Raw genomic sequence first — 26,390 nt, 5'->3', positions numbered from 1 at the left:
TTGTAAACGGCTATCCGGTGGCAGCTGAAGCAGTCTGCGCTGCCGGATAGCCGTTTATGCGATGGCCCCGACATACAAAAGCATCGTGTGTTGATGCTGCCTTCAACATGCGATGGCCTCTGAGAGGCCATCGTATGTTGAAATGATCGTATGTCGGGGCCATCGTAGGTTGGGGGGGGGGGGGTGGGTCACTGTAGTGTTCAGTCAATTAGTTTACATCAAAGGTTTATGGGATTTCATAAACCCCTATTAACTTTTAGCTAATATCTGGAAAAGGAAGTTTTTTTTCACCAAACAAAACGTTGTGTGGCAGTTGTGGCATTTTTTGGGTGTTTTTGCCCAAGTGAAAGCCAAGCCTAAAACTCTGATTCCTTCTCAGTCCTGCAAATCTGACAGCAGAAAGCAAGTGTATTATATAGCAGACTGCATTTACTACAGCAGATGGAATTTTTCCCTCTGGTATGTGGCAATTGGCATCAACCTCATAAGGTTTTTTTTTTTTTTACTTCTTCTGGATCAACACAATAGGGACATATAAGTTGAACTTGATGGACCGTTATGAACTATGTAAACAACAATCTGTGATAAAAGAGTCTAAGAGCATGTTCACATGGGTGGATTTTATTGCGAGTTAGCAGTTTGTTTCCCGCTGTGACTTTGATGGGGACAGGCTCTCCATGTCAGATTTTTGGCAGCAGCGGATTTTCCGACATCGGAAATTAAATCCGCCTTTGTGAACAAGCCCTTAGTATGTATTCACATGTACAGTATTCTGCATAAATTTGATGCACAGTATTTGAAGCTGCAGTCTACAATGAAATCTGCAGCTTAAAATCTGAATCTTCAAATATGCATAGTATACTGTAGGTGTAAATAGACCCTAAGGGTAGGGTCATACGGAGCGCAACTGCAGCATATTTCACGCTGTAGATGCACCGAAGACAGTCAGAAGAGCGGGCTCCTTGCTGTGGCCAGTTAACTCTGTGTGTCTGCTCGTAGCAGCAGATTCCTGCTGCGCATCTTCCAAGAGCAGGCACTGTGTCTACAGCACGAAATTGAGCTACCCGGCAGCAGGGAGCTCGCTCTTCAGACTGCCATCGGTACATCCGCAGATTAAAATACTTTACCCTAAAAGCTGTTTTCACACTACACTTGGGGCATCCTGGGGTAGAATTCGAAAACTGGTTGCCGCTGTAACCCTGCTGTGCCCCATTCATTTTTGGACCCAACTGGACTCACTAACTGACTCTGTCCAGCTCATATTAAAATTAATGTGGTACGGCGGCAACCGGTTTTCAAATTCTCCTGCTGGAGCCTAAGGTGAGAAGACATGCAGACATGTAGACTTACAATAACACTGACCATGGCAAAGTTTGCATGACCAAAACCAGTCATGTCGTGCTGTGTGGATTACACTGTCTCGCATCTCAGGCAAGTAAATGAGGTCGCCCTGAAGCCCAAAACATCAGCGACTGTAACTTAAGTGTTAAAAAACAAACAAACAATAAAACAAAACACATCAGAGATGGATTTCTTTCGACTGCCAGTTCACGAATATGGCTAATTGTTCGTCACAACTTAATCCTAATCTATGACCTTAGCTGTGATGCTACATGATGCAAACAGTGCAGCAAGGCAATCTTTGGTCATGTGGACAAAGTCGCCCCATCCTCAGGCTCTGTTCATATCACATAAAGAGCCCAATATTAAGTGTGTATGCTGGGAAAGCTCAACCCAACATATGTTGTTTAGCATTCATAAGGGTATATCTCAGTATACAGTTTTGTTTAGTTTTTTAACATGCTAGCCTATGGGTAATGTATGCTACAGTATGCCTATATAGCATTGTTTCCCAACAAGGGTGCCTCCAACTATTGCAAAACTACACCTTCCAATATGCCCTGACAGCCAAAGGCTGTGTCCGGGCACACTAGTCATTGTAGTTTTGCAACAGCTGGAGGCACCCTGGTTTGAAAACACTGTTATATAGTGCCATATATGAGAGCCTTCCATCAGGACTATATACCACATCCTGGAATATACCTCTGACACACAGCCTAAGGATAATACTGACACATTTTAGCATACATATCACTCAGTCCAGTTCAGGAGTTCGGTACCCTGGCTGACGATCCTACACTTGAACATTATGACAGTATAAAGATTTCCATGACATCCATATGACTAACCTTGCTCTAAAACACAATAGTCAAGATGTTTACAGCATCTTAGGCAATGTGTTTTTATAACCCCCCACCAATAAATAAAATAAAAATGGATTTCGATAGGCGACAAACAGTCCTGTAATGGCATATGACTAACATTGTTTAAAAAAAACAAAAAACCTTATGACACGGGTGGAAACAAAACACAAGACTGGTGGAGTGCAAGGGTAACTGAGCTACTTGATCAGTACGATTCCCAGCTGAATGTAGAAGTAGCCGCAAAAATTAGCAACAACAAAAAACATGTCACAAATCACTATTGGTAAAGCAGTTAACATGAAAAGCATTAGGAGAAATATACATACACATACATATATATTTGTATATGAACTAATGTACAGTATGGGGGGTATTTATCAATTTTGTCTATTGACAGTTTCTTTTTACCCTTTTTATTTCTCACTTTGGTTTTTTTGGAACGTGCGCCAAATTTTTCATTTGGCGCACGTTGTTAGTAATTTTGGCGCAAATGCCGAAATCAGCGCCTTTTACACAGAACTTATCACTACAGAGGATGCGTATTTTCCCCTGTAGAGCAGCCATTTCGGAATCCCTCCTGCAGGATATCAGCAAGCGACACGAGTTATTTTCTTTTGTGGGGTTTATAGCCACCATGTGAAAAGGATTTTATTTTTTATTTGAGTTTTTTTTTTTATTTTTTTTTTGGTTACCTTTAGTGCTTCCCTTTCCTGAACCTGTGTGGCCATGTCCAATGCTGGCTCAACGGAGGGTAAAGGTCCCTCAGAGACAACTATGTCGCAGGATAGTAGTGCGCAGGATAGTAGTGTCGCTGCTTTCACCCAAAAATTTTTTTAGTTTTTATCTATTTTGATGCCTTTATATTTTCTGTCATTGCTTTGTGTGTTTTCCATGTACATAATTGAATGGGGAAAAAAAAACCTAAAGGCGCAAATTTGCACCAAAGATCGATTGGCTCAAATTATGAACTACTGACCAAAGCAAAGATCACACACAGGACCGTGTGACTTTGAGCAAGTTTAAACAATGACAGTGGAGAGAGAATGCATCAAACTTTGGCGCAAAAAGATACTGCGCCAAAGAATTGGGCCAAAGTTACGAAAAAAATATAAACACATAAATCCATTGATATATATATATATAATAAACGAAAGGCAACCGCACTCCCATAAGATGCAAAAAAGTTGGGTCTTTATTCACACAAGCGTGAAGGTGGCGGCGTTTCGGCTAGCTCACCTAGCCATTATCAAGCTTGATAATGGCGAGGTGAGCTAGCCGAAACGTCGCCACCTTCACGCTTGTGTGAATAAAGACCCAACTTTTTTGCATCTTATGGGAGTGCGGTTGCCTTTCGTTTATTACTTGGGGAGATTCGTGACCGGGATCTGCAGCAACTGAACGCACCTACCCTGCGAGTGCTGCTCTCTTGGACTTATATATATATATATATATACACACACGCCTTTATGTTACAAAAGAATTCCTAGCACAGCTGTAGAAATTGCTCTATTCCTCCGCCAGCACTGTGTTAAAGAAACCTGTGAGCGGCACAATCTATACGGGAGAATCCGTCTGTATTTGTAAATATGCTCTATATTGTGTAAACAGTGAAAAATATCAATGCAGCCGAAATCGAATTTCAAGCCAACACAGCCACCGAATCGGCATGCTTGTTTACCATTTCCCTCTGACACAAAATGAAAAAGAGAAGAAAAAGGTGTGGGGCAGCTGGCAGGGCAACACTATGAACTTCTAACTCAACCACTCGTTCGTATAAAGAAAATGTAGCGGAATATTCCTGCTATGTATGGTCAATGTGTCATTTATTGTGTATACTGTATGACGAATTCATTTCCTACTAAGTTATTTTGAAAACATTTTCTTTTTTTAAATTGAAAGTAAAGGAATATGTTTAGCCTTCCAATCATGTAAAGTTATATTACTAGTAATTGTATACACAAGCTAAGAAAAAATAAATAAAAATAAAAAAACTATTTCACCGGACTTCGATACAAGCAATTTTTTTTAAAAGGGGTGAAGAACAAAGTTGTAAACACACATGTTAAAAGTTTTTGCAGTAAAAAAAAAAAAATAATAATAATAAAAACTATTAAAAAGTATAACAACTATCACCGATAGTTATTCTATAGGAGAGCATTTCCCTAATCAGGGTGCCTCCAGCTGTTGCAAAACTACAACTCCCAGCATGCCCGGACAGCCTTCGGCTGTCCGGGCATGCTGGGAGTTGTAGTTTTGCAACAGCTGGAGACACCCTGGTCAGGGAATCGCCGCTAAAGGTTGTATTCATACACAGTCTAAAATATCCACTATAATTTTAGCTGTCAACTTAAGCCATAAACTTGTTTGCAACAAATTGTCGCACAGGTCCCAGAGCGCGTGCGACGTGGAACTGCTAACTTGTCACTTTTTTGTGTCGAAACCTGCATAAAATTTTCACATGTTCGAAACCTGACCGGCGCCAATAATATCGTTGCAGAAGCCTTGTGCACAGGTAAGCTGACCCATTAAAAAAAAGTAGCTGCTAGCCTAACCCAGTTCTGCGCCAATCTCATTCATATCTCTGCGACAATTCTATTATCTGTATTTATTTTTTTTAAACACACTGCGCAAGTAAACTGACCCAATAAAAGCCACTGCTAATCAAATGCTTTTCTGCGCTCATTCATCTCTCTGCGACCATTTTATTGCTTTTATAAAAAAAACTATTTTCATCGAATATGACCTGCGCCAAAGTTGCATCAAGTGACTTGAAAATGTCATTATATATATATATATATATATATTTTAGAGATGAGCGAACTTACAGTAAATTCGATTCATCACAAACTTCTCGGCTCGGCAGTTGATGACTTTTCCTGCGTAAATGAGTTCAGCTTTCAGGTGCTCCGGTGGGCTGGAAAAGGTGGATACAGTCCTAGGAAAGAGTCTCCTAGGACTGTATCCACCTTTTCCAGCCCACGGGAGCACCTGAAAGCTGAACTAATTTATGCAGGATAAGTCAGCAACTGCCGAGCCGAGAAGTTCGTGACAAATCGAATTTACTGTAAGTTCACTCATCTCATATATATATATATATATATACACAAAAAGTCATATATACAAGTGATACAAGTGATACAAAAAGCAACACTGAATCCACTCCCCCCGGCAACTCTAACATAGGACTATCAACAGGCAAGTCATATATGAATCAATGAGGTTCCGCAGCAGTTTACACACTATAGGTTCAGCTGCAGCATAGATGGTTATTGATGAGCTGGCCTGTGCAGGAGTCATTGCATGAAGACGCCGGTATTGGTCCTGTATGATGCCACCCTGGTTATTCATGCCATAAACCCAGGGAGCAATGCTGAGATGCCCAGGAGAGCAATCGCCCCCTTTGCACATACCATACATGCCTGTGTACATGCAGATGGAGCAGCAGCCTGTACTCATTGCAGCTCTCCACCCACCCACTCACACTGCCTCCTCTTACCTTCCCTGGCTTTCAGCAACACAGTGTTGGCCACAATGTTTTCAATCTCCATGATCATGAATGAGTGCAGCGCAGATCACACATCTCTGTTCCTAGCAAGCGTCCTCGACTAGCAGCTGCCCTCTTGTTGCATAGATCCTGGGCATGGGCAGCCTCATCTCCAACAGCACATTGTGTGCAGGCTCCTAGCATTGGGTATACATAGAGTAGTGTGTGCTCCAGCTCTGCTGATCTGCTCTGCTGGGCTCCTTCCTTCCTGTTTTGCTCTCAGTGCTGCCTATAGTGAGGAGGGGACATGGCCCAAACCACTCCCAGAAAGCAGAATGAACCTCCAGCGTGCTCCAGCCAGCTTGCTGTGCGCTCACCTAGCAGAGATTTGTCAATGATGCGCACACACGCTGCGTAGAGTGTATGCATAGTAAAAATACACACAACAAGTATAAAAGAACCCCAGGGTTTAAAGGGGTTATCCAGGAAAAAACATATATATATATATGTTCCCTGGTATCAGCTTAGCTCCAGTTACTGAATATAAAAAGCTAATCGGGATTATTGCCAAGCCAGAACTCTCTCTCCAGAAGAAAAGAGCACCCATCTGCAGACAGCTGTTTCGGGGTACTTGCCCCTCGTCAGTACAGAGCAGGGTAATCTGGCTTGGCTGAGATGAGGGGCCTTCTTGAAAGCTCCGTCACAGGAGTGGTGAACTCTCCCTGAGTTAAATACTCATCCTGTATATATATATATATATATATATATATATATATATATGTTTTTTCCTGGATAACCCCTTTAACCCCTTAAGGACTGAGGGGTTTTCGGTTTTTGCACTTTCGTTTTTTCCTCCTCGCCTTTTAAAATCATAATCCTTTCAATTTTGCACCTAAAAATCCATATTATGGCTTATTTTTTGCGCCACCAATTCTACTTTGCAGTGACATCAGTCATTTTACCCAAAAATCTACAGCAAAATGGGAAAAAAATCATTGTGTGACAAAAAACGGCATTTTGGGGGCTTCCGTTTCTACGCAGTACATTTTTCAGTAAAAATGACATCTTCTCTTTATTCTGTAGGTCCATATAATTAAAATGATACCCTACTTATATAGGTTTGATTTTGTCGCACTTCTGGAAAAAATCATAACTACATGCAGGAAAATGTATACGTTTAAAATTCTCATCTTCTGACCCCTATAACTTTTTTATTTTTCTGCATATGGGTCGGTATGAGGGCTCATTTTTTGCGCCGTGATCTGACGTTTTTAGCGGTACCATTTTTTTATTGATCTGACTTTTTGACCAAAAATACGTTATTTTGGACTTTGGAATTTTGTTGTGCGCATGCCATTGACCGTGCGGTTTAATTAATGATATATTTTTATAGTTCGGACATTTTCGCACAAGGCGATACCACATATGTTTATTTTTATTTACACAGTTTTTTTTTTTTATGGGAAAAGGGGGGTGATTTAAACTTTTATTAGGGAAGGGGTTAAATTACCTTTGTTAACTTTTTTTTTGCAGTGTTATAGCTCCCATAGGGACCTATAACACTGCACACACTGATCTCCTATGCTGATCCCTGCAAAGCCATAGCTCTGCACGGATCAGCGAGATAGGGGCTCGATTGCTCAAGCCTGTAGCTCAGGCTTGGAGCAATCAAACCCCGATCGGACGCCGCGGACACAGGTAAGGAGACCTCCGCCTGCGTCCCAGCTGATCAGAAAATTGCGATTTTATTGAGCTGCCGGGAAGCATTTACTTTCACTTTCAGACGCGGCGGTCAACTTTGATCGCCGCGTCTGAAGGTTTAACAGCACGCGGCACAACAATTGATGCCGCGCGCTGTTAGCCCAGGGTCCCGGCTATGATTAGCAGCCAGGGCCGACCCGGTGTGATGCGGGGTCACGTTTTTAACACTGGGAGCGGGCTTAGGGCGTACAGGTACGTCCTAAGTCCTTAAGGGGTTAAACCCTGGGGTTCTTTTATACTTGTTGGGGGGGATTCATCAACATCAGTGTATGGTAGAGCTTTTTTAACCCCTTTCTGCTGAGTGTATTTGTCATTTACCTGCGCAAAATTTACTAAACTTGCGCACGGGTCTCTGTAAATCATGTGCAGTAATAGAATCCAGCCCATCTCAGCTCTTGAAAAAAATATAAGGCAGACTTGTACGTGTGCTCGGAGCTGGTATATATTTGCGCAAGAAAATAAGACTTGCGTCCTTTTTTTGCGCAAAAAAAAAAAAAAGACGCAGTTAATAAATTCATGTCTACAGGAAAATCGGCTCTACGGTACACCTGAAGGGTGACATCTTTAGAAAAAGTTCCACCAAAAAAGACGCACAAAAAGAACGCAGGAAATATCCTTGTGCAAGATTTTGCGCAAGAAAATACACCTAAAATGACTCTATATAGATTGATGAATCCCCCCCGTTGTGTGCATATATATATATATATATATATATATATATATATATATATATCTCAACTGGCTCCAGAAAGTTAAACAGATTTGTAAATTACTTCTATTAAAATATGTTAATCCTTACAGTACTTAAGAGCTGCTGAAGTTGAGTTGTTCTTTTCTGTCTAAGTGCTCTCTGATGACAGCTGTTTCGGGAACTGTCCAGTGTAGAAGCAAATCCCCATAGCAAACCTCTTCTACTCTGTGCAGTTCTCGAGACAAGGAGAGATGTCAACTCAACTTCAGCAGCTGATAATTATTGGAAGGATTAAGATTTTTTAATAGAAGTAATTTACAAATCTGTTTAACTTTCTAGAGCCAATTGATATTTAAAAAAAAAAAAAAAGTTTTTTCCTGGAATACCCCTTTAAATCCTGGGGTTCTTTTATACTTATGTGTATATTTCCTATACATACACTTTGCATACTATGCATACACTTTGCCTTTCAGTACTTATGAGCTGCTGAAGTTGAGTTGTTCTTTTATGTCTAAGTGCTCTCTGATGACACGTGTCTCGGGAACTGTCCAGTGTAGAAGCAAATCCCCATAGCAAACCTCTTCTACTCTGTGCAGTTCCAGAGACAAGCAGAGAAGTCAGCAGAGAGCACTGTTGCCGGACAGAAAATAACAACTCAACTTAAAAGAACCCCAGATAGAATGCAAGGGTTAATACAGCAAGTGATTGACAGCTAGAACCCCTTACACCACCGTTTGCTGCACGGCAATAATTACAGTGGGGATCAAAAGTTTGGGCACCCCAGGTAAAAATTTGTATTAATGTGCATAAAGAAGCCAAGGAAAGATGGAAAAATCTCCAAAAGGCATCAAATTACAGATTAGACCTTCTTATAATATGTCAACAAAAGTTAGATTTTATTTCCATCATTTACACTTTCAAAATAACAGAAAACAAAAAATGGCGTCTGCAAAAGTTTGGGCACCCTGCAGAATTTATAGCATGCACCGCCCCCTTTACAAAGCTGAGACCTGCCAGTGTCATGGATTGTTCTCAATCATCATCTGGGAAGACCAGGTGATGTCAATCTCAAAGGTTTTTAATGCCCAGACTCATCTGACCTTGCCTCAACAATCAGCACCATGGGTTCTTCTAAGCAGTTGTCTAGAAATCTGAAACTGAAAATAGTTGACGTTCACAAAGCTGGAGAAGGCTATAAGAAGATAGCAAAACGTTTTCACATGTCAATATCCTCTGTTCGGAATGTAATTAAGAAATGGCAGTCATCAAGAACAGTGGAAGTTAAATCAAGATCTGGAAGACCAACAAAAATATCAGACAGAGCAGCTTGCAGGATTGTGAGAAAAACAATTCAAAACCCACGTTTGACTGCAGAATCCCTCCAGAAAGATCTGGCAGACACTGGAGTTGTGGTACACTATTCCACTATAAAGAGATACTTGTACAAATATGGTCTTCATGGAAGAGTCATCAGAAGAAAACCTCTTCTATGTCCTCACCACAAAAATCAGTGTTTGAACTTTGAAAATTAACATATAGACAAGCCTGATGCATTTTGGAAACAAGGTCTGTGGACCGATGAGGTTTAAATTTAACTTTTTGGCCGGAATGAGCAAAGGTACGTTTGGAGAAGAAGGGGAACAGAATTTAATGAAAAGAACCTCTGTCCAACTGTTAAGCATGGGGGTGGATCAATCATGCTTTGGGGTTGTATTGCAGCCAGTGGCACAGGGAACATCTCACAAGTTGAAGGAAAAATGGATTCAATAAAATTTCAGCAAATTTTGGATGCTAACTTAATGCCATCTGTGAAAAAGCTTAAGTTAAAGATAGGATGGCTTCTACAAATGGATAATGATCCTAAACACACCTCGAAATCCACGGGGGATTACATCAAGAGGCGTAAACTGAAGGTTTTGCCATGGCCTTCACAATCTCCTGACCTCAACATAATTGAAAATCTATGGATAGACCTTAAAAGAGCAGTGCGTGACAGACAGCCCAGAAATCTCCAAGAACTGGAAGACTTTTGTAAGAAGAATGGGCAAAGATACCTCAAACAAGAATTGAAAGACTCTTGGCTGGCTACAAAAAGGGTTTACAAGCCATGACACTTGCCAAAGGGGGCAGTACAAGATATTAACTCAGCAGGGTGCCCAAACTTTTGCAGACGCCATTTTTTTGTTTTCTGTTATTTTGAAAGTGTAAATGATGGAAACAAAATCTAACTTTTGTTGACATATTATAAGAATGTCTAATCTGTAATTTGATGCCTTTCGGAGATTTTTCCATCTTTCCTTGGCTTCTTTATGCACATTAATACAAATTTTTACCTGGGGTGCCCAAACTTTTGATCCCCACTGTATTCTCCAAACATTATTACTGGAACCCTATAATGAAATGACCAGCTCCTTACAGTATGCCCCCACCCCACCCAAAGTGGTCTTAGGACTCAGTACAACATTTTTTTCTCCTTTTATCAGGCTCCAATCCTGACACCTCTCTAAACTATCATTCACTCTAAAACACAACTAAAATCCATCTTGTGTTTACAAGACAGACTGGGTTCACACTACGTTTTGTACTTATGGTTCCCGTATACGGCTGGAAGGAGGAAGGGGGGCGGGGTCGACTGCGTTTTTGCCTACGGTCGGAAAACCGCATACGGCCGAAAACTTAGCCGACCGGAGGCTGCGGTTCACTCCGGTTGGCTCATAGACATGCATTAAATACGGTTCCCCTATACGGCTGAGTGTGGGCGCCGCGATTAAGCCCCGCCCCCCCTCACAGCCGTATACGGGAACCCGAGTACAAAACGTAGTGTGAACCGAACAGTTCTCTAAAGGATCAGGTTACATGTTGACCATACAAGTCTACGGAGAGTGAAGTGGTTAGGAGGAAGATGGGAGTAGAGTTATTGGAAAGAGCCAAAAAGCAAACACAGACTGCAAAGAGACTACAAAAAACTATAGTACAGTGGTCCCTCAAGTTGCAGGGACCACTGTACTATACTATGGTCTCAACATACAATGAAACCATTGTATGTTGAGACCATAACTCTATGGAAACCTGGTAATTGGTTCTGAAGGCACCAAAATGCAATCCAAAGATAGAAAAAATAAGGGAGGATTAAACAAAAATAAGTAGATAACTAATACAGATAAAGCAAGTTCTTACATATAAAAGTAAGAGCTGCAGGGAACTGTAAATCACTGTCTATGTAGAGGACAGGAGCTTCTTCAGGGTCCTGAACAGTACACGCAACGTCCAAAAAAAAGTAAAATGGAGCCGCCCTTACCTGGTCTCCAAAGGAGCAGCTAACCCTGGCACAGGTAAAGAGTACAGAACATGTAATACCTCCCTGTACTGCAGGGGGCGCCACCAGACAGGAATTCTGTGCATACAATTCAGTAATACAGGGGTTTTACCAGTGAATGCTCATTCTAATTGGTCACTTCTTCCAGCCATTGACACATTTCGCAGATCTGGACTGTCCATAGCATTGTATGTTGAGTCTGGTTTCAAGTTACAATGGTCCAGAAAATACCATTGTATGTTGAAACTATTATATGTTGAGGCCATTGTAAGTTGAGGGATCACTGTATTGGGTACCTACTTCACAGCTTACACTGCTCAGTACTGTAATATAATGTCTTCTATGCTGCTATGGGGGGGGGGGGAGTTGGTGCATCTTATATGGCAAATACCGTGGTGGTCCCTGCGGCCATCAACGGCCGGGACGCGCGGCTAATACAGGACATCACCAATCGCGGTGATGCCCTGTATTATCCCTTCAGACGCGGCAATCAAAGCTGACCGCCGCATCTGAAGCAAAAGTGACAGTAACCCAGCTGCTCAGTCGGGCTGTTCGGGACCGCCACTGTGAAATCGCGGCGTTCCGAACAGCTTACAGGACACCGGGAGGGACCTTACCTGCCTCCTCGGTGTCTGCTCCGTGCCGGGATCCCCTGCATGGCCGGCGCTCTCCTTCGTCGTCATCACGTCGTCGTGCACGCCGTCCCGTCATCCAATAGGAGCGGCATGCAGCAGAGATGTTCCGGAGTGACGGTGACACGGCGACAGCGATGTAGGGCGACATTCAGGGCAGCGGTGACGAGCGGTGATGGGTCCGGAGTGGCGGGGACACGTGAGTATTACCTCCTATACCAGTGGTCTTCAACCTGCGGACCTCCAGATGTTGCAAAACTACAACTCCTGGCATGCCCGGACAGCCAACGGCTGTCCGGGCATGCTGGGAGTTGTAGTTTTGCAACGGCTGTCCGGGCATGCTGTGAGTTGTAGTTTTGCAACATCTGGAGGTCCGCAGGTTGAAGATCACTGTTCTATACTTTACATTGTATTTGGTTCAGAATCTTTTTTTTCTAGATTTTCACCCTATAAAATTGGGTGCGTCTTATGTGCCGGAGCGTCTTATATGGAGAAAAATACGGTATATAAAGGCCAAAAAAGTGCGACTCCTCATGTAGGCGCACATGACAGATTATCATGAAAAGTGACAGGCAGACTTTAAAGTTCAAAATACTTTTATATCTAATATGAAATGTTTTCTTTGTTACCTTTTCTTGGAAGGATTCTCAGCAAAAATGTATCAAATGTGAAAAAAAATCTGAAATTAAATCAAACAGGATATATTAATTCACAGAAGAAGAATGGAAAAAAGGACAAAAAGCTTATATAAATGTATAAAATGCAATCTCTTTCCCTTTATAACAAATATACAGTATATTCAATACGCCAAGTCAGGACTCCAGGTCAGCAGAGAGGACCAATCCATATTACAGATAAAGCTTACATTGTAAATTAGAGATGAGCGAACTTACAGTAAATTCGATTCGTCACGAACTTCTCGGCTCGGCAGTTGATGGCTTTTCCTGCATAAATTAGTTCAGCTTTCCGGTGCTCCCGTGGGCTGGAAAAGGTGGATACAGTCCTAGGAGACTCTTTCCTAGGAATGTATCCACCTTTTCCAGCCCACCGGAGCACCTGAAGGCTGAACTAATTTACGCAGGAAAAGTCATCAACTGCCGAGCCGAGAAGTTCGTGACGAATCGAATTTAAGTTCGCTCATCTCTATTGTAAATCCTTTAAAATTTTTTACATGAAAATATATACTTCACACTGTTGATCACAATTTTATAGTTGTAGCCGGTCTTGAGAACTACAATGAGTAGCAGATGACCAGCAACAGACATTCTGGAGTTCGAGGTCTCTAAACAATACAGTGGTCCCTCAACATACGATGGTAATTCGTTCCAAACGACCCATCGTTTGTCGAATCCATCGTATGTTGAGGGATCCGTGCAATGTAAAGTATAGGAAGGAATACTCACCTGTCCCCGCCGCTCCGGACCGCGTCCTCACCACTCCCGATGCTGTCCCAGGGGCTCCCGATGCTGTCCCGCTGCTCCGGTGTCTTCTTCGGGATCCTCCAGCTTCTTCCGCATCGGTACGGCGTGCGTAGTGACATAATAACGACGCCGGAAAGCGAGGCCCGGACCCTGGAGAAGATACAGAAGACGCCGGAGGATCGCGAAGTGGACCCTGAGCAGCGGGGATAGGTAAGTGAACCTGCCAGGGATGCTTAAACTGCTATCCGACAGCAGCTTAAGCATTTTGCACTGTCGGATAGCAGTTAATGCGATGGCCCCGACATATAAAAGCATCGTATGTCGATGCTGACATCGACATGCGATGACCTCTGAGAGGCCATCGTATGTCGATTTCATCATATGTCGGGGCCATCGTAGGTCGGGGGGTTACTGTATTCAGAAATCTATTCAGAGATCAAAGATGTTCAGACGCAATACTATGTTATCTTCTTTCAATTGTCAATGATTTGTTTTTAAACAGACCACCATAATCTTCATACTGAAGCTAAACAAAAATCCATATCTATCTATATATATAAAACTCAACGTGTGTATGTATGTAGGTGTGTATATGTGTGTATGTATATATGTGTGTATGTATGTATGTGTGTATATGTGTGTATGTATATATGTGTGTATGTATGTATATATGTATGTAAGTATATATGTGTGTATGTATATATGTATGTATGTATATATGTGTGTATGTATGTATGTGTGTATGTATGTATATATGTGTGTATGTATGTATGTGTGTATGTATGTATATATGTGTATATATATGTATGTATGTATGTGTGTGTGTGTGTATGTTCCACAAAAACTTTCAAACGGCTAAAGATATTAACATGAAACTTGGCACACATGTTACTTATATGTCAACAACAAACATAGGATAGGTGATTTAACCCTTACTCACCCCCATTTGCCAGGGGCGGGGTTTATGTTTTAAGTCCCATACAAGTCAATGGGAAATATATGTTACTGCATAACTTCCAAACGGCTGGAGATATTTCCATAATACTTTGTCACATGTTACTTATATGTCCACTTAAAATATAGGATAATTAATTTAACCCTTAACTACGCCCATTTGTGAGGGTCGGGGTTTTTGTTTAAAGTCCCATGCAAATATCTCGACCTCCTACTGCGGAAACGTTGTATCTTGATATGGGATATTAAACCGCACTTTGATTTGAACACTACTTGGTGTGCTGCCTAATACCAATTCTGGATATTGACTATACAGTCTGCGACTGGGACTGTTGATTTTGGCTTGCACCCATCTACTGTGGGACTACTCCGGTGTGCTGTACTCGCATTTCCTTCTGTGTGTATGTATATATATATATATATATATATATATATATATATATATATGAATAATTTATGTCAGATACTGTACATAGGGGGCTAATATTAAAAACAAAAGTGAGGCCAGTTCCAGGTACTTCTTGACACCACCAACTAGTGCCCCCATCACATTTTTATGACTTGAGTACATTAAAGGGGTACTCCGGCGCTTAGACATTTTATCCCCTATCCAAAGGATAGGAGATAAGATGCCTGATTGCGGGGGTCCCGCCGCTGGGGACTCCCGTGATCTTGCACTCAGCAACCCAGTTAAAATCCGTCCCCGGAGCATGTTCGCTCCGGGTCTGATTACCGGCGACCACGCCCCCTCCCATAGGCTTGCATTGAGGGGCGGAGCATGATGTCACACGGGGGCGGAGGCGTGGCGTCACACACCGCCGGCCCCGTGGTCGCCGGTAATCAGACCCGGAGCGAACATGCTCCAGGGACTGATTTTAACTGGGGTGCTGCGTGCAAGATCACGGCAGTCCCCTGCGGCGGGACCCCCACGATCAGGCATCTTATCTCCTATCCTTTGGAAAGGGGATAAGATGTTTAAGCACCGGAGTACCCCTTTAACCACTTACCTTTTGGTTAACATTGCAGATACCTTGCAGACCACATCATTGTGCAGGTTCCCAACAACAATTATATTGGGGAATAGACCACCCTTCAATATTGCATTTGTGGAATGTACTCTCTTGCAGGACCTCTTCAAACTCCAAAATCTAACCAAATGCCACTGCTTAGAACCCTCTGTTGTCAGGAGCAGATGACACAAATAGATCTTCAGAGGATTTCATGACTGCCTGATGGAATTCTTCTGTACATACAATCCGTTATATAAGCCTGAATGGTTGATGAGAAAGCAAGGCAGTGGTTGAAACAACTAAGGTTGTGTTTATATGCTGCATTTTTGGTCAGTATTTTGGGTCAGTACTTTTTTTCTTTTGATGTTTTATTTGACCTGAAAGAACATCTGATTTAAAACTTGAAAGTTTCTGGATAATTTTTTTTTTAGTTCCAGCTGCTTTTGTTACTTCCCTTACATAAACTATAAAGGTGTCCCTTATAATCTTAAATTTTTATAAATGACAGTAATGCTTTAAAAATAATATTTCCCCTTTTATGAGGAAAGTCTTCATAGGGATTCATAGAACTTCATGAAATTTAGTTTTTTGGAATCTTAAAAGGGTACTCCGCTGCCCTGCTTCTCGTGATGTCACGCCCGCCCCCTCGTGACGTCACGCCCGCCCCCTCAACGAAAGTCTATGGGAAGGGGGCGTCTCGCTCCCTTCCCATAGACTTTCATTGAGGGGGCGGGCGTGACGTCAGGAGGGGGCAGGCATGACATTACGAGGGGCGGCCCTGAACACGGAAGCCCGCACACAGCGTTTGGAACAATAAACTTCCGGACGCTGGGGAGCGGAGCTTCCGAAGCAGGGCAGCGGAGTACCCCTTTTACATCCTTCTTTGTATATGACCCAGAATATCTGTATTTACAAGTATCTAACTAGAATAGGTTTATCAGTGAGGAGGTTTTCATTCATTTATTCAGGTTTTAATTTACAATTATCGAATACAAAGCCAAAAATGGGTTGGAAAAGATTCTCATTCTTTCCTTTATACATGTCCTCCACTTATGATTTGTTCATAGCTTTTTATTCAATAATTGCAGTTAAAAACCTGAACATGTGAACACACCCTAAATAATGTTCCAACAAGGAGAATTACCTTCAGTTGTGGCAATTGTCTTAGGCTGGGTTCACACTACGGTTTGTCATTACGGTTCCCGTATACGGCTGGGAGGAGGGGTGGGCGGGGCTTAATCGCGGGGCCCGCACTCAGCCGTATAGGGAACCGTAGTGAATGTATGTCTATGAGCCGACCGGAGTGAACCGCAGCCTCCGGTCGGCTGCTTTTTCGGGCGTATGCGGTTTCCCGACCGCAAGCAAAAACGTGGTCGACTACGTTTTTGCTTGCGGTCGGGAAACCGCATACGGACGAAAAAGCAGCCGACCGGAGAATGCGGTTCACTCCAGTCGGCTCATAGACATACATTCACTACGGTTCCCTATACGGCTGAGTGTGGGCCCCGCGGTTAAGCCCCGCCCACTTTAGGATGCAAATGCGCATGTGCAAAGTAAAAACTGTATACTGTTTCCCGTATGGAATCGTATACATGTGCCTTTCCCATTGATGTCCATGTAAAAAAAACTAAAACGTATGCAGTTGCAGTACGGTTCTTAAACCGGAGACAAAATATTGGTCAACCATGGTTTTGACTCCGGTTTAAAAACCGTACTGCAACCACATATGTTTTTTTTTTTTAACATGGACGTCAATGGAAAACGCACATGTATACGGTTCCATACGGGAAATCGTATACAGTCTTTATTTTGCACATGCGCATTTGCATCCTAAAGTCCCCATCCAACACCCCTCCCATTAAAAATGGACAACATTTTCAAATATGTATGTTTTTTTTTTTTATAAAAACGGACGGAACAGTATGCCCTTTTAAAAACAGTATACGGTTTAAAAACGCATACAGTTTACTTTTCCCATACTGTTCCATCCGTTTTTTTGCCATACAGACTTCTTTAGAAAAACTGATTGAAAACAGTATGGCAAAAACGTGATGTGAACCCAGCCTTACACGGAACACCTGAACTGGAACCAAACAACAAAGGGACGGGGGAACATAGAAAATGTAAACTCTTTCAATCCCTTAGTCTAAACCCCAGTTACAACTCACAACCAACAACCCAGGTACTAACATGCAGAGGCACTAGTTGGTCCTCAAAACTTCCTGACGCATGATTTCTAAATTAAAATGAGGACATTTCAGTTAGCCTCCAGTGTCATCGTTGCAATTATTGCTTGCCTGAAGTGATATCGCATACATGAATGTAACCCTGTAAAATTGATCTTTTCTTCTCCCCCCTCATTGACATTTTAATTTCCCAGCGGCACGGGATTGTGGCAAGTTCTACGAGAGAAAACATCTAATGCACTGAAAAAAGGATCATAATCAAATTAAGGCTTGGACAGAAGAGAACATTTTTGTAAGCATAGAGAACAGAAACCAAATGTGACAGAGCGGTAATACCGAAGAACATGACAAAAGACACACACAGTTTTTTCTCTCTTCTCTCTCAGTAAAATCAATCTGCGCTCTTTGCTGCACGTCATGTGCTGTTCTTTTTCTATTCAGACGTCGGTATTAAAAAGAACATCAAGTCAAGAAAAACCTTAAAAAAACTGTAGGTCCCACAAAGTTCCATGTTTTATGCACTTTGGCTAATTCTTTGAAACCAAATTCAAAAACATCCTTGGACTAAAACACTGCAACCAATCAGGAAAATCTGAAAATATTAATCATCAAATTGTTTTTTGTTTTTTTAAATCTCTATTTCTATATTTCTAATTAAAAAGTTTTGGAGTAGATGTCCAGTTTGTTGAACACTTTTTTCACTGACCACAGGGATCCCTTTTCTTTTCTTGTAATACACCGACATAAAAAGGAGACTGAATAGACTGTAGGGCCTGGTCTGTTCCCCACACTTGGGCCCTCTATTACCCTATTCCCACCTTGCCACTCTATGTGCATAGTCAACAGTACTTTTCTATACTAGACTCTAGAACAGACTAATAAATTTACCCTTCTCGCTTTAGAAAGGTGCCTACTTGTTGGGATGTCTAAGATAGTTATACCCAGGACCGTAAGTGCTGGAGGTCCAATGCGTATCATGAGGATGAAAACACAGCCTGCTGTGGACAAGAGACAAAGTATTATCACAATATTAACCTACACCATTAATGTGCCATATCAAGGTCTACCAAACAGCCCATCTGGTGGGTCATTTTGCCCATCAGTATCAAAAGATAATGGAGGTGAATGGCAAGTCCCTCAGCTCTACTAGCTGCTGCAGGTTAGTTCTGTCACTAAATAAACAGCCATGCTTGGTAGCGTCAACTTATTTATTTTTGCAATCCAGCAACACTTTACAAACGTTTACAAATTAAAGGGCCATTTACTCTTTTTTTTGGACCATCCTCTTAATGGCACATACTTAACGAGGACCTGTGATCCACCAAAAAACTAAAATGTTACTACTGTTATTAATTAGCTTAGCAGAGCCTGTTGACACACCATTTTACAATTTCTTGATATGTTCTCCCATTCCTAATATGTGGGTTTTAAAATTAACATTTCAGGGAATTGTCAGATGGGCGTGAACCTAATTTTAATAATGGGGGTGCAGTCTAAGAAGCAACTATATTGGGCTTTGACCCTGACTCTGAGCTTAGCCCTGCCTCTGGATTCTCCCTATGTTTTGGTCCTTCAGTTTTGTTGTCTGGCAGTTCTAATTCAACCTCCTAGTTTTGACACCTGACCCGTCTACTGGATTATGTCTTTGGCGCATCCACCGAGTCCTGACCACTCTCTCGATGATGACTTATGGCTTCTATCCTAAATCTGCCACTACTTCTGTTTTACACATTCCTAGCAGTATACCTGCCACCAATTGGTGACCATAGAATCCATTCAGGAAAGTTCATACCTTCTTGCGGAGATTCCTTAGACTCTGCATCTCAGTTTAGCAAGTGCCAAGCCAACTGCAGCTCAAGGATCCACATCTCTGATCAGAATTGTAACATGGACACTTTTCTTGGAGGCAACAAAGGATGAGAATACAGAAATGAGGGAGTCTGAATACAACGGTAGACATTACAGCTTTCTATCTCATGTATATGACCTAATCATAGCTCACAAACTAACCATTTCACTCTATATGATATCTCTCGACAGATTTCAACTCTATTTCAGCTTTTCCAATGATGATACAATGTAGAGTGTATTCACATTTGCAAATAAAACTCCCCCTCAATTTTTGCATGAATATTTCTTTGTTCTAATACTCTGAAGACTCTTTTTGACACTGGGACCTTAAGTTCTTCTGAGCACAGAGAGCTTCCTACCAAATAAACGCGAGTATTTATTTATGTGTACCAATATAAACACAAAGTATGGGTTATTCAGAGTGACTTCAGAGAAGTCGTTTGCCAAATCCTCCTCTTATTTGTTTATTTTCAATGCAGCAACTACGTCAATTTAACATCTGTTCTAAATAGTTGAAGGTCCAGAGCTGCAAGCGAGTAGTAACAGATAACGGGGGAGATTCATTTCTGCTGCTTCGAGTACAGTAGATTCCAGCTGGTCTTCATTAAGCCTGAGACATGAGATGTGGAATGTGTTCCAGAAAGTCCATCGCATGGTATGCCATTGCCACTGCTCTAACATACACTTGGATAAGTACTACACTATGTAAGGTCCAGGAATTCAAGCTAAGTATAGTTCCCAATGGATGATTTGTTATGTATACAATAAGATGGCTGAGAAAAAAAAATTAAACCATTTGTACGTAATGTAAATATTTCCCATTAGCAGTAACACACTTTCTAGAGTAGTGGGCCAACTCTTTCTTTCTTGTCACTAACACTTTAGGACATTTTAATGCCGAAATATACATACGCTGTTTGCTCTTTTTTTAATTCAGTTTCCCTTCCCAGTGTCATGAGAGGTGAAAAACTGTTCTTAGATCAGGACATCACAAAGGAGTACGTATGACAGGCTATTACATCTTAATCCCCACCAAAAGCCACCTGGCTGGACAGTCGAATCACCAAGTATTACAAACTGCTCTCTCCAGAACTGACCCCCTACCTTATTACACTTTACAACCTAACATACAAAGATTTAATTATCTGCATAACCAAGCACACACAGTGCTGATGGTCAATGGAAAAAAGATCCCTTCTATGAAACTCTCTAGGGTCACGGTTCAGGAATCTCCATTCTCCCCTCAGCCTAGGTAAATCGAGGAATCCCCTCTGTACTCCAGCATCAAAATTTGTGCCAAGGACTACAAAATAGCTGCTTTTGTGGATGACATTCTCCTCCTGATTTCTGAACCCCAATAATTGCTCCCCATCCTCTTAGTTGACCAACAAAAGAAGCGCTCTTTATCAGGCTTCAATTTGAATCTAGACAAATGTGAGGCTCTTTTACTGAAAGGATTCGACATACCCCTCTGGACCACTTCTACTGTGCTATGCTGGAGCATCAAGCCTGTTCTTTACCTTGGGTAAAAAACTGCCTTGTATTCAACAAACCTTATATCCAATCGTTGCAGACCTCCCTGATGGCCTAGAAGCAATTCTTTCTATTCTAAAGATGGTTGAAATCCCCAGGTTACTGTATTTATTACAAGCACTTCCAATCTTACTCGAACGAATGACAGATTAATTTCCTATACAGTACATTTATATGGCACAATAAAAAGCCCAAATTATTATTCCTCATTCTTCAAATACCAAAAGTCCATGGTGGCCTTAATTTCCCAATATTCATTTCCTACATCTAGCAGAACAATCTAGGATCATTAGAGACTGGCTTAATGACATTTTTGTCAACACTGATGTGGACCTAGATCAGACATTAGTGCCTGCACTCACTTCCTAATGTATTACACAATTTATATGCAATGCAACCCCACTCTTGTGTTCAGTGTGGTGCCCACCAGGTAGACATTTCCTTCTGTCTGTAGTCTTTATTCAGCCTTTTTGGCAGCAAGCTTGTGACTTGTGAGTACCTACTTGACCAATTTTGTTCCCAGCCCCAGATTGGCTAAACAGGCTTTCACTTGTGCTCATCTCAGAAGGTGGGGACTGAAGCTCGTCAAGGACAAGTAAGTAAGGGGCCCAGTACAGGAGATCGATAGGTTGTCCCATCGGTCGGACCCCCTCCCCGTAAACAGACACTTTAATTTGAGGGGTACAGCCCCATAGTACCCCTCAAATTAAAGTGGTTGTGCCACAATAAACACATATCACCTATCCCCAACTGGGTAGGTTATAAGTGTCTAAATTTCTGGGGTGAGACATTTATTAAATATCTTGTGGCAGCATGAGCTGCAAGCATTGTGGGGTGAGTTTAGTGGTTACTACATAGGAATAAAAAATAAATGGGAGAATCAGAAGTTAGTTTTAAAGTGTCCCCTGTCATTATAAAAATCTGTTGCAGGGAGATGTCAAAAGTTTTGATTGTTTGAGGTCAGAGTGTTCAGACCCCTACCTATCTCTTTGATATAGCCAGAGCGCCCCTTACTCCTGCAGTCCCATAGAAGAGAAGACAAGCCCCATGAAATTATAAATGTGCTTGTCTCAAGCAGTGAGATGAATATCGCAGTGAGCCGGGGAGTAAAATGCCTAAAGGGGGTTTTCCTATCTCATTAAGTTATGCCCTATCCTGTGATAACAAGTAGATCAGTATAATCAGTAAGGGTACAACCTCTAGGACCACTGGCAATCCATGAAAATAGTGACATAACTGCCCCTTGAAAAAATGGTACAGAATGCGTCTACTCGACTCCACAACTCCATTCTTCTATGTGGCTGCTACAGTCATGGCCGTAAATGTTGGCAACCCTGAAATTTTTCTAGAAAATGAAGTATTTCTCACAGAAAAGGATTGCAGTAACACGTGTTTTGCTATACACATGTTTATTCCCTTTGTGTGTATTGGAACTAAACCAAAAAAGGGAGGAAAAAAAGCAAATTGGACATAATGTCACACCAAACTCCAAAAATGGGCTTGACAAAATTATTGGCACCCTTTCAAAATTGTTGAAAAATAAGATTGTTTCAAGCATGTGATGCTCCATTAAACTCACCTGGGGCAAGTAATAGGTGTGGGCAATATAAAAATCCCACCTGAAAGCAGATAAAAAGGAGAGAAGTTCACTTAGTCTTTGCATTGTGTATCTGTGTGTGCCACACTAAGCATGGACAACAGAAAGAGGAGAAGAGAACTGTCTGAGGACTTGACAACCAAAATTGTAGAAAAATATCAACAATCTCAAGGTTATAAGCCCATCTCCAGTGATCTAGATTTGCCTTAGTCCACAGTGCACAACATTATCAAGAAGTTTGCAACCCATGGCACTGTAGCTAATCTCCCTGGCCATGGTCGGAAGAGAAAAATTCATGAAAGGTGTCAACACAGGATAGTCCAGGAGGTGGATAAGCAGCCCCAAACAAGTTCCAAAGATATTCAAGCTGTCCTGCAGGCTCAGGGAGCATCAGTGTCAGCGTGAACTATCCGTCGACATTTAAATTAAATGAAATGCTATGGCAGGAGACCCAGGAGGACCCCACTTATGACACAGAGACATAAAAAAGACTACATTTTGCCAAAATTAACTTGAGTAAGCCAAAATCCTTCTGGTAAAACATCTTGTAGACAGATGAGACCAAGATAGAGCTTTTTGGCAAAGAACATCTTTCTTCTGTTTACCGAAAATGGAATGAGGCCTACAAAGAAAAGAACAGAGTACCTACAGTGAAATATGATGGAGGTTCAATGATGTGCAAGGCATCATGAAATCTGAGGATTACCAACGGATTTTGGTTCACACTGTACAGCCCAGTGTAAGAAAGCTGGGTTTGCGTCCAAGATCTTGGGTCTTCCAGCAGGACAATGACCCCAAAAATACGTAAAAAGCCCCCAGAAATGGATGGCAACAAAGGGCTGGAGAGTTCTGAAGTGGCTGGCAATGAGTCCAGATCTAGATCCCATTGATCACCTGTGGAGAGATCCTAAAATTGCTTTTGGGAAAAGGCGCCCTTTCAATAAGAGAGACCTGGAGCAGTTTGAAGAGTGGTCCAACATTCCCCCTGAGAGGTGTAAGAAGCTTATTGATGGTTATAGGAAGCGATTGATTTCAGTTATTTTTTCCAAAGGGTATGCAACCAAATATTAAGTTAAGGGTGCCAATAATTTTGTCCAGCCCATTTTTGGAGTTTGGTGTGACATTATGTCCAATTTGCTTTTTTTCCCTCCCTTTTTTGCTTTAGTTCCAATACACACAAAGGGAATAAATATGTGTATAGCAAAACATGTGTTACTGCAATCCTTTTCTGTGAGAAATACTTAATTTTCTAGAAAAATGTCAAGGGTGCCAACGTTTACGGCCATGACTGTATGTGGCTGATGAACATTTTCAAGCTTTGAACTAGGAAATGTTTGGCAGCCCCATAGGGAATGAATATAGTGGCTGCCAGGGGAGGTTTTCACAACTCATTTAAGTGGCAATTATGTCCCTGTTTTCAGGAACAGGGTCCCAGTGGTCAAACCCCTATAGATACTTGATATTCCATATCCTATAGATAAAGGACAACGTAATGAGATGGAAAAATCCCTTTAGCCACGCACTTCTCCAAGTTGTAGAGATCAATGGAGTTCTGAACACTGTGACATATTAAAAGATTTTTTTTTTTTTAGAATGACAGAGACCCTTTAAATTTTTGTAAAAAGAGTTACACATGACATTTTATTCTCGTAGCTAACTCTAGTAGATAGGATTCATGCTCACCAGACTGTAAGTCCACCAGTCAATTGGGGAGATTTATCAAAACTTGTGCCTATCTATACTGTATGTATAAATATATATATATATATATATATATATATATATATATATATACACACATATATATATATATTGAAAAAAATGCTTTACACTCCCGCAGGCAAAAACCTCCCTGCTCCCGGTTTGCCTGGGAAAGGGATGGAGCTCATATGCTGACTGCATACCATGCACAGATTTCCACCAACACCCTGCTCCACGCCACTGCTTTTCACTGGTCTGGAACGCTGATGTAAGCAGTGGGCACCATTATCTACAACAAGCCTGCCAGACAGACAAAACAGTTAGACAGTGTGATTAGTGTGCTAGCATACGAGCCAGTGGTGAGGATAATGAAGGTGAGAGTTTATACATTAATAATAAAATAGTTCTTTATGAAGAGGAACATTAACTTTAATAATTAATTTTTTTTAGTTAATTTTTTCCTCTATTTTTTTTTTTTATATATTACACTTTATTTGGTGACAATTTCTAACTCTCATTAGAGATGAGCGAATTGAATCGGACGAAGTTGAACTAGTTCAGAATTTCATGAAAAATTAGATTCGGACCGAATACAAACTTCGACTCGATTCGAAATAGCGAATTTCTACATTAGCGACACCCCTGCGATCGTCCTGTATAATGTATAGATGCGAGCGGCTTTCTCCTACGCTTGTATATCTGCAATAGATAGGACGATCGCAGTGGGTGTCTGGAGTGACACCTGCTTAGCTGCAGGTACTACTGCTCCCAACATGGAGCACACTCTGCTCCATGCTGGGAGCTGTAGTCCCTACATTAATAGACAGATCGCAGCGGGTGTCACTTCTGACACCCCATGCGATAGTCCCGTATAATGTATAGATGCGGGCGGGCGGCTGCTCTTCTCTGGTCCCACTGTAGTATGAGTATATGCCGTATATATACTTATTATTCATAATTCCTGCAGAGAGCTGTGATTGGCTGGAACCATCTGGCCAATCACAGCTCTCTGCGGGAACAAAAACTAGAAAAAAAATTATGAAATGCACTCCTTATTCATTTTTAATATTGAGCGCTGAATTTTCTGGTCCCTGCCCGCTCCCAAAAATGAAAAATTTATATTAACATTTTTTTTTTTGTCTTTCAATTTTCGGGAGCGGGCAGGGACCAGAAAATTCAGCTCTCAATATTAAAAATGAATAAGGAGTGTATTTCATAATTTTTTTTCTAGTTTTTGTTCCCGCAGAGTGCTGTGATGGGCCAGTTGGTTCCAGCCAATCACAGATCTCTGTGGGAAATATGAATAATAGGTATATATATATATATATATATATATATATGGCATATACTCATACTATAGTGGGACCAGAACATTATACAGGACGATCGCATCGGGTGTCAGAAGTAACACCCGCTGCGATATGTCTATTAATGCAGGTACTACAGCTCCCAGCATGGAGCAGAGTGTGCTCCATGTTGGGAGCAGTAGTACCTGCAGTTGAGGACAGATGCGATCGTCCTATCTAGATGCGAGAAAGCCGCCCGCATCTATACATTATACAGGGCGATCGCAGCGGGTGTCAGGAGTGACACCCAGGGCCATCTGTCAATTAGCAGAGGTACTACTACTCTTATCATGGAACAGTCTGTTCCATGCTGTGAATAGACTACTATTCCCAGCGTAGAACAGACTGTTCCATGATAAGAGTAGTAGTACCTCTGCTAGTAGAAGTACCTCTACATTAAAAAATGTAAAAAAATTTTGAAAAAAAGTGAAACACACACACTTTATTAAACACATTATTAAAATACATTACTAATAAAAATTTGCTGAGAATTTATTCGTATCGAATCAATTTTTTTTTTTAACTTGGCAAATCTCTCATCTCTAGCATATCTCTAGCTCTCATTAACAGAATTAAGTAAATAAACATTTTATTTAGGAAAATGTATAAACAAAACCTATTCTCTATTTTTTTTTTATTTCATATATGTAGTGTCACATATATTGTTATGGTGATAGAATGTGTGAATAACTTATTTGCTGCT

The 26,390-nt window shown here is 41.4% G+C and overlaps 1 protein-coding gene across 10 annotated transcripts in view; it reads right to left on the bottom strand.

Annotated features, from left to right (window-relative positions):
* Positions 1-26,390, bottom strand: part of GRK4 (G protein-coupled receptor kinase 4) — a 304,831-nt gene that overhangs the window by 243,452 nt on the left and 34,989 nt on the right. For 4 of the 10 annotated variants that reach the window (XM_056555009.1, XM_056555014.1, XM_056555008.1 and 1 more), the window contains exons 1-3: positions 19,452-19,558; positions 18,548-18,657; positions 12,718-12,767 (exon numbers count right to left, since the gene is read on the bottom strand). Coding sequence is in view for 3 of the 10 variants with exons in the window: in XM_056555007.1 (XP_056410982.1) it covers positions 5,701-5,758 (58 nt within the window). In the remaining 7 variants the exon portion in view is untranslated. Of the gene's footprint in view, positions 1-5,700; positions 5,955-12,717; positions 12,768-18,547; positions 18,658-19,451; positions 19,559-26,390 lie in introns of those variants that run through there. The other 6 variants (XM_056555011.1, XM_056555010.1, XM_056555006.1 and 3 more) reach the window with 4 other exon arrangements.

Source organism: Hyla sarda, chromosome 1, assembly GCF_029499605.1.
Source record: "Hyla sarda isolate aHylSar1 chromosome 1, aHylSar1.hap1, whole genome shotgun sequence".
Lineage (NCBI taxonomy): Eukaryota > Metazoa > Chordata > Amphibia > Anura > Hylidae > Hyla > Hyla sarda.
This window is presented reverse-complemented; position numbering and strand designations above follow the sequence as displayed.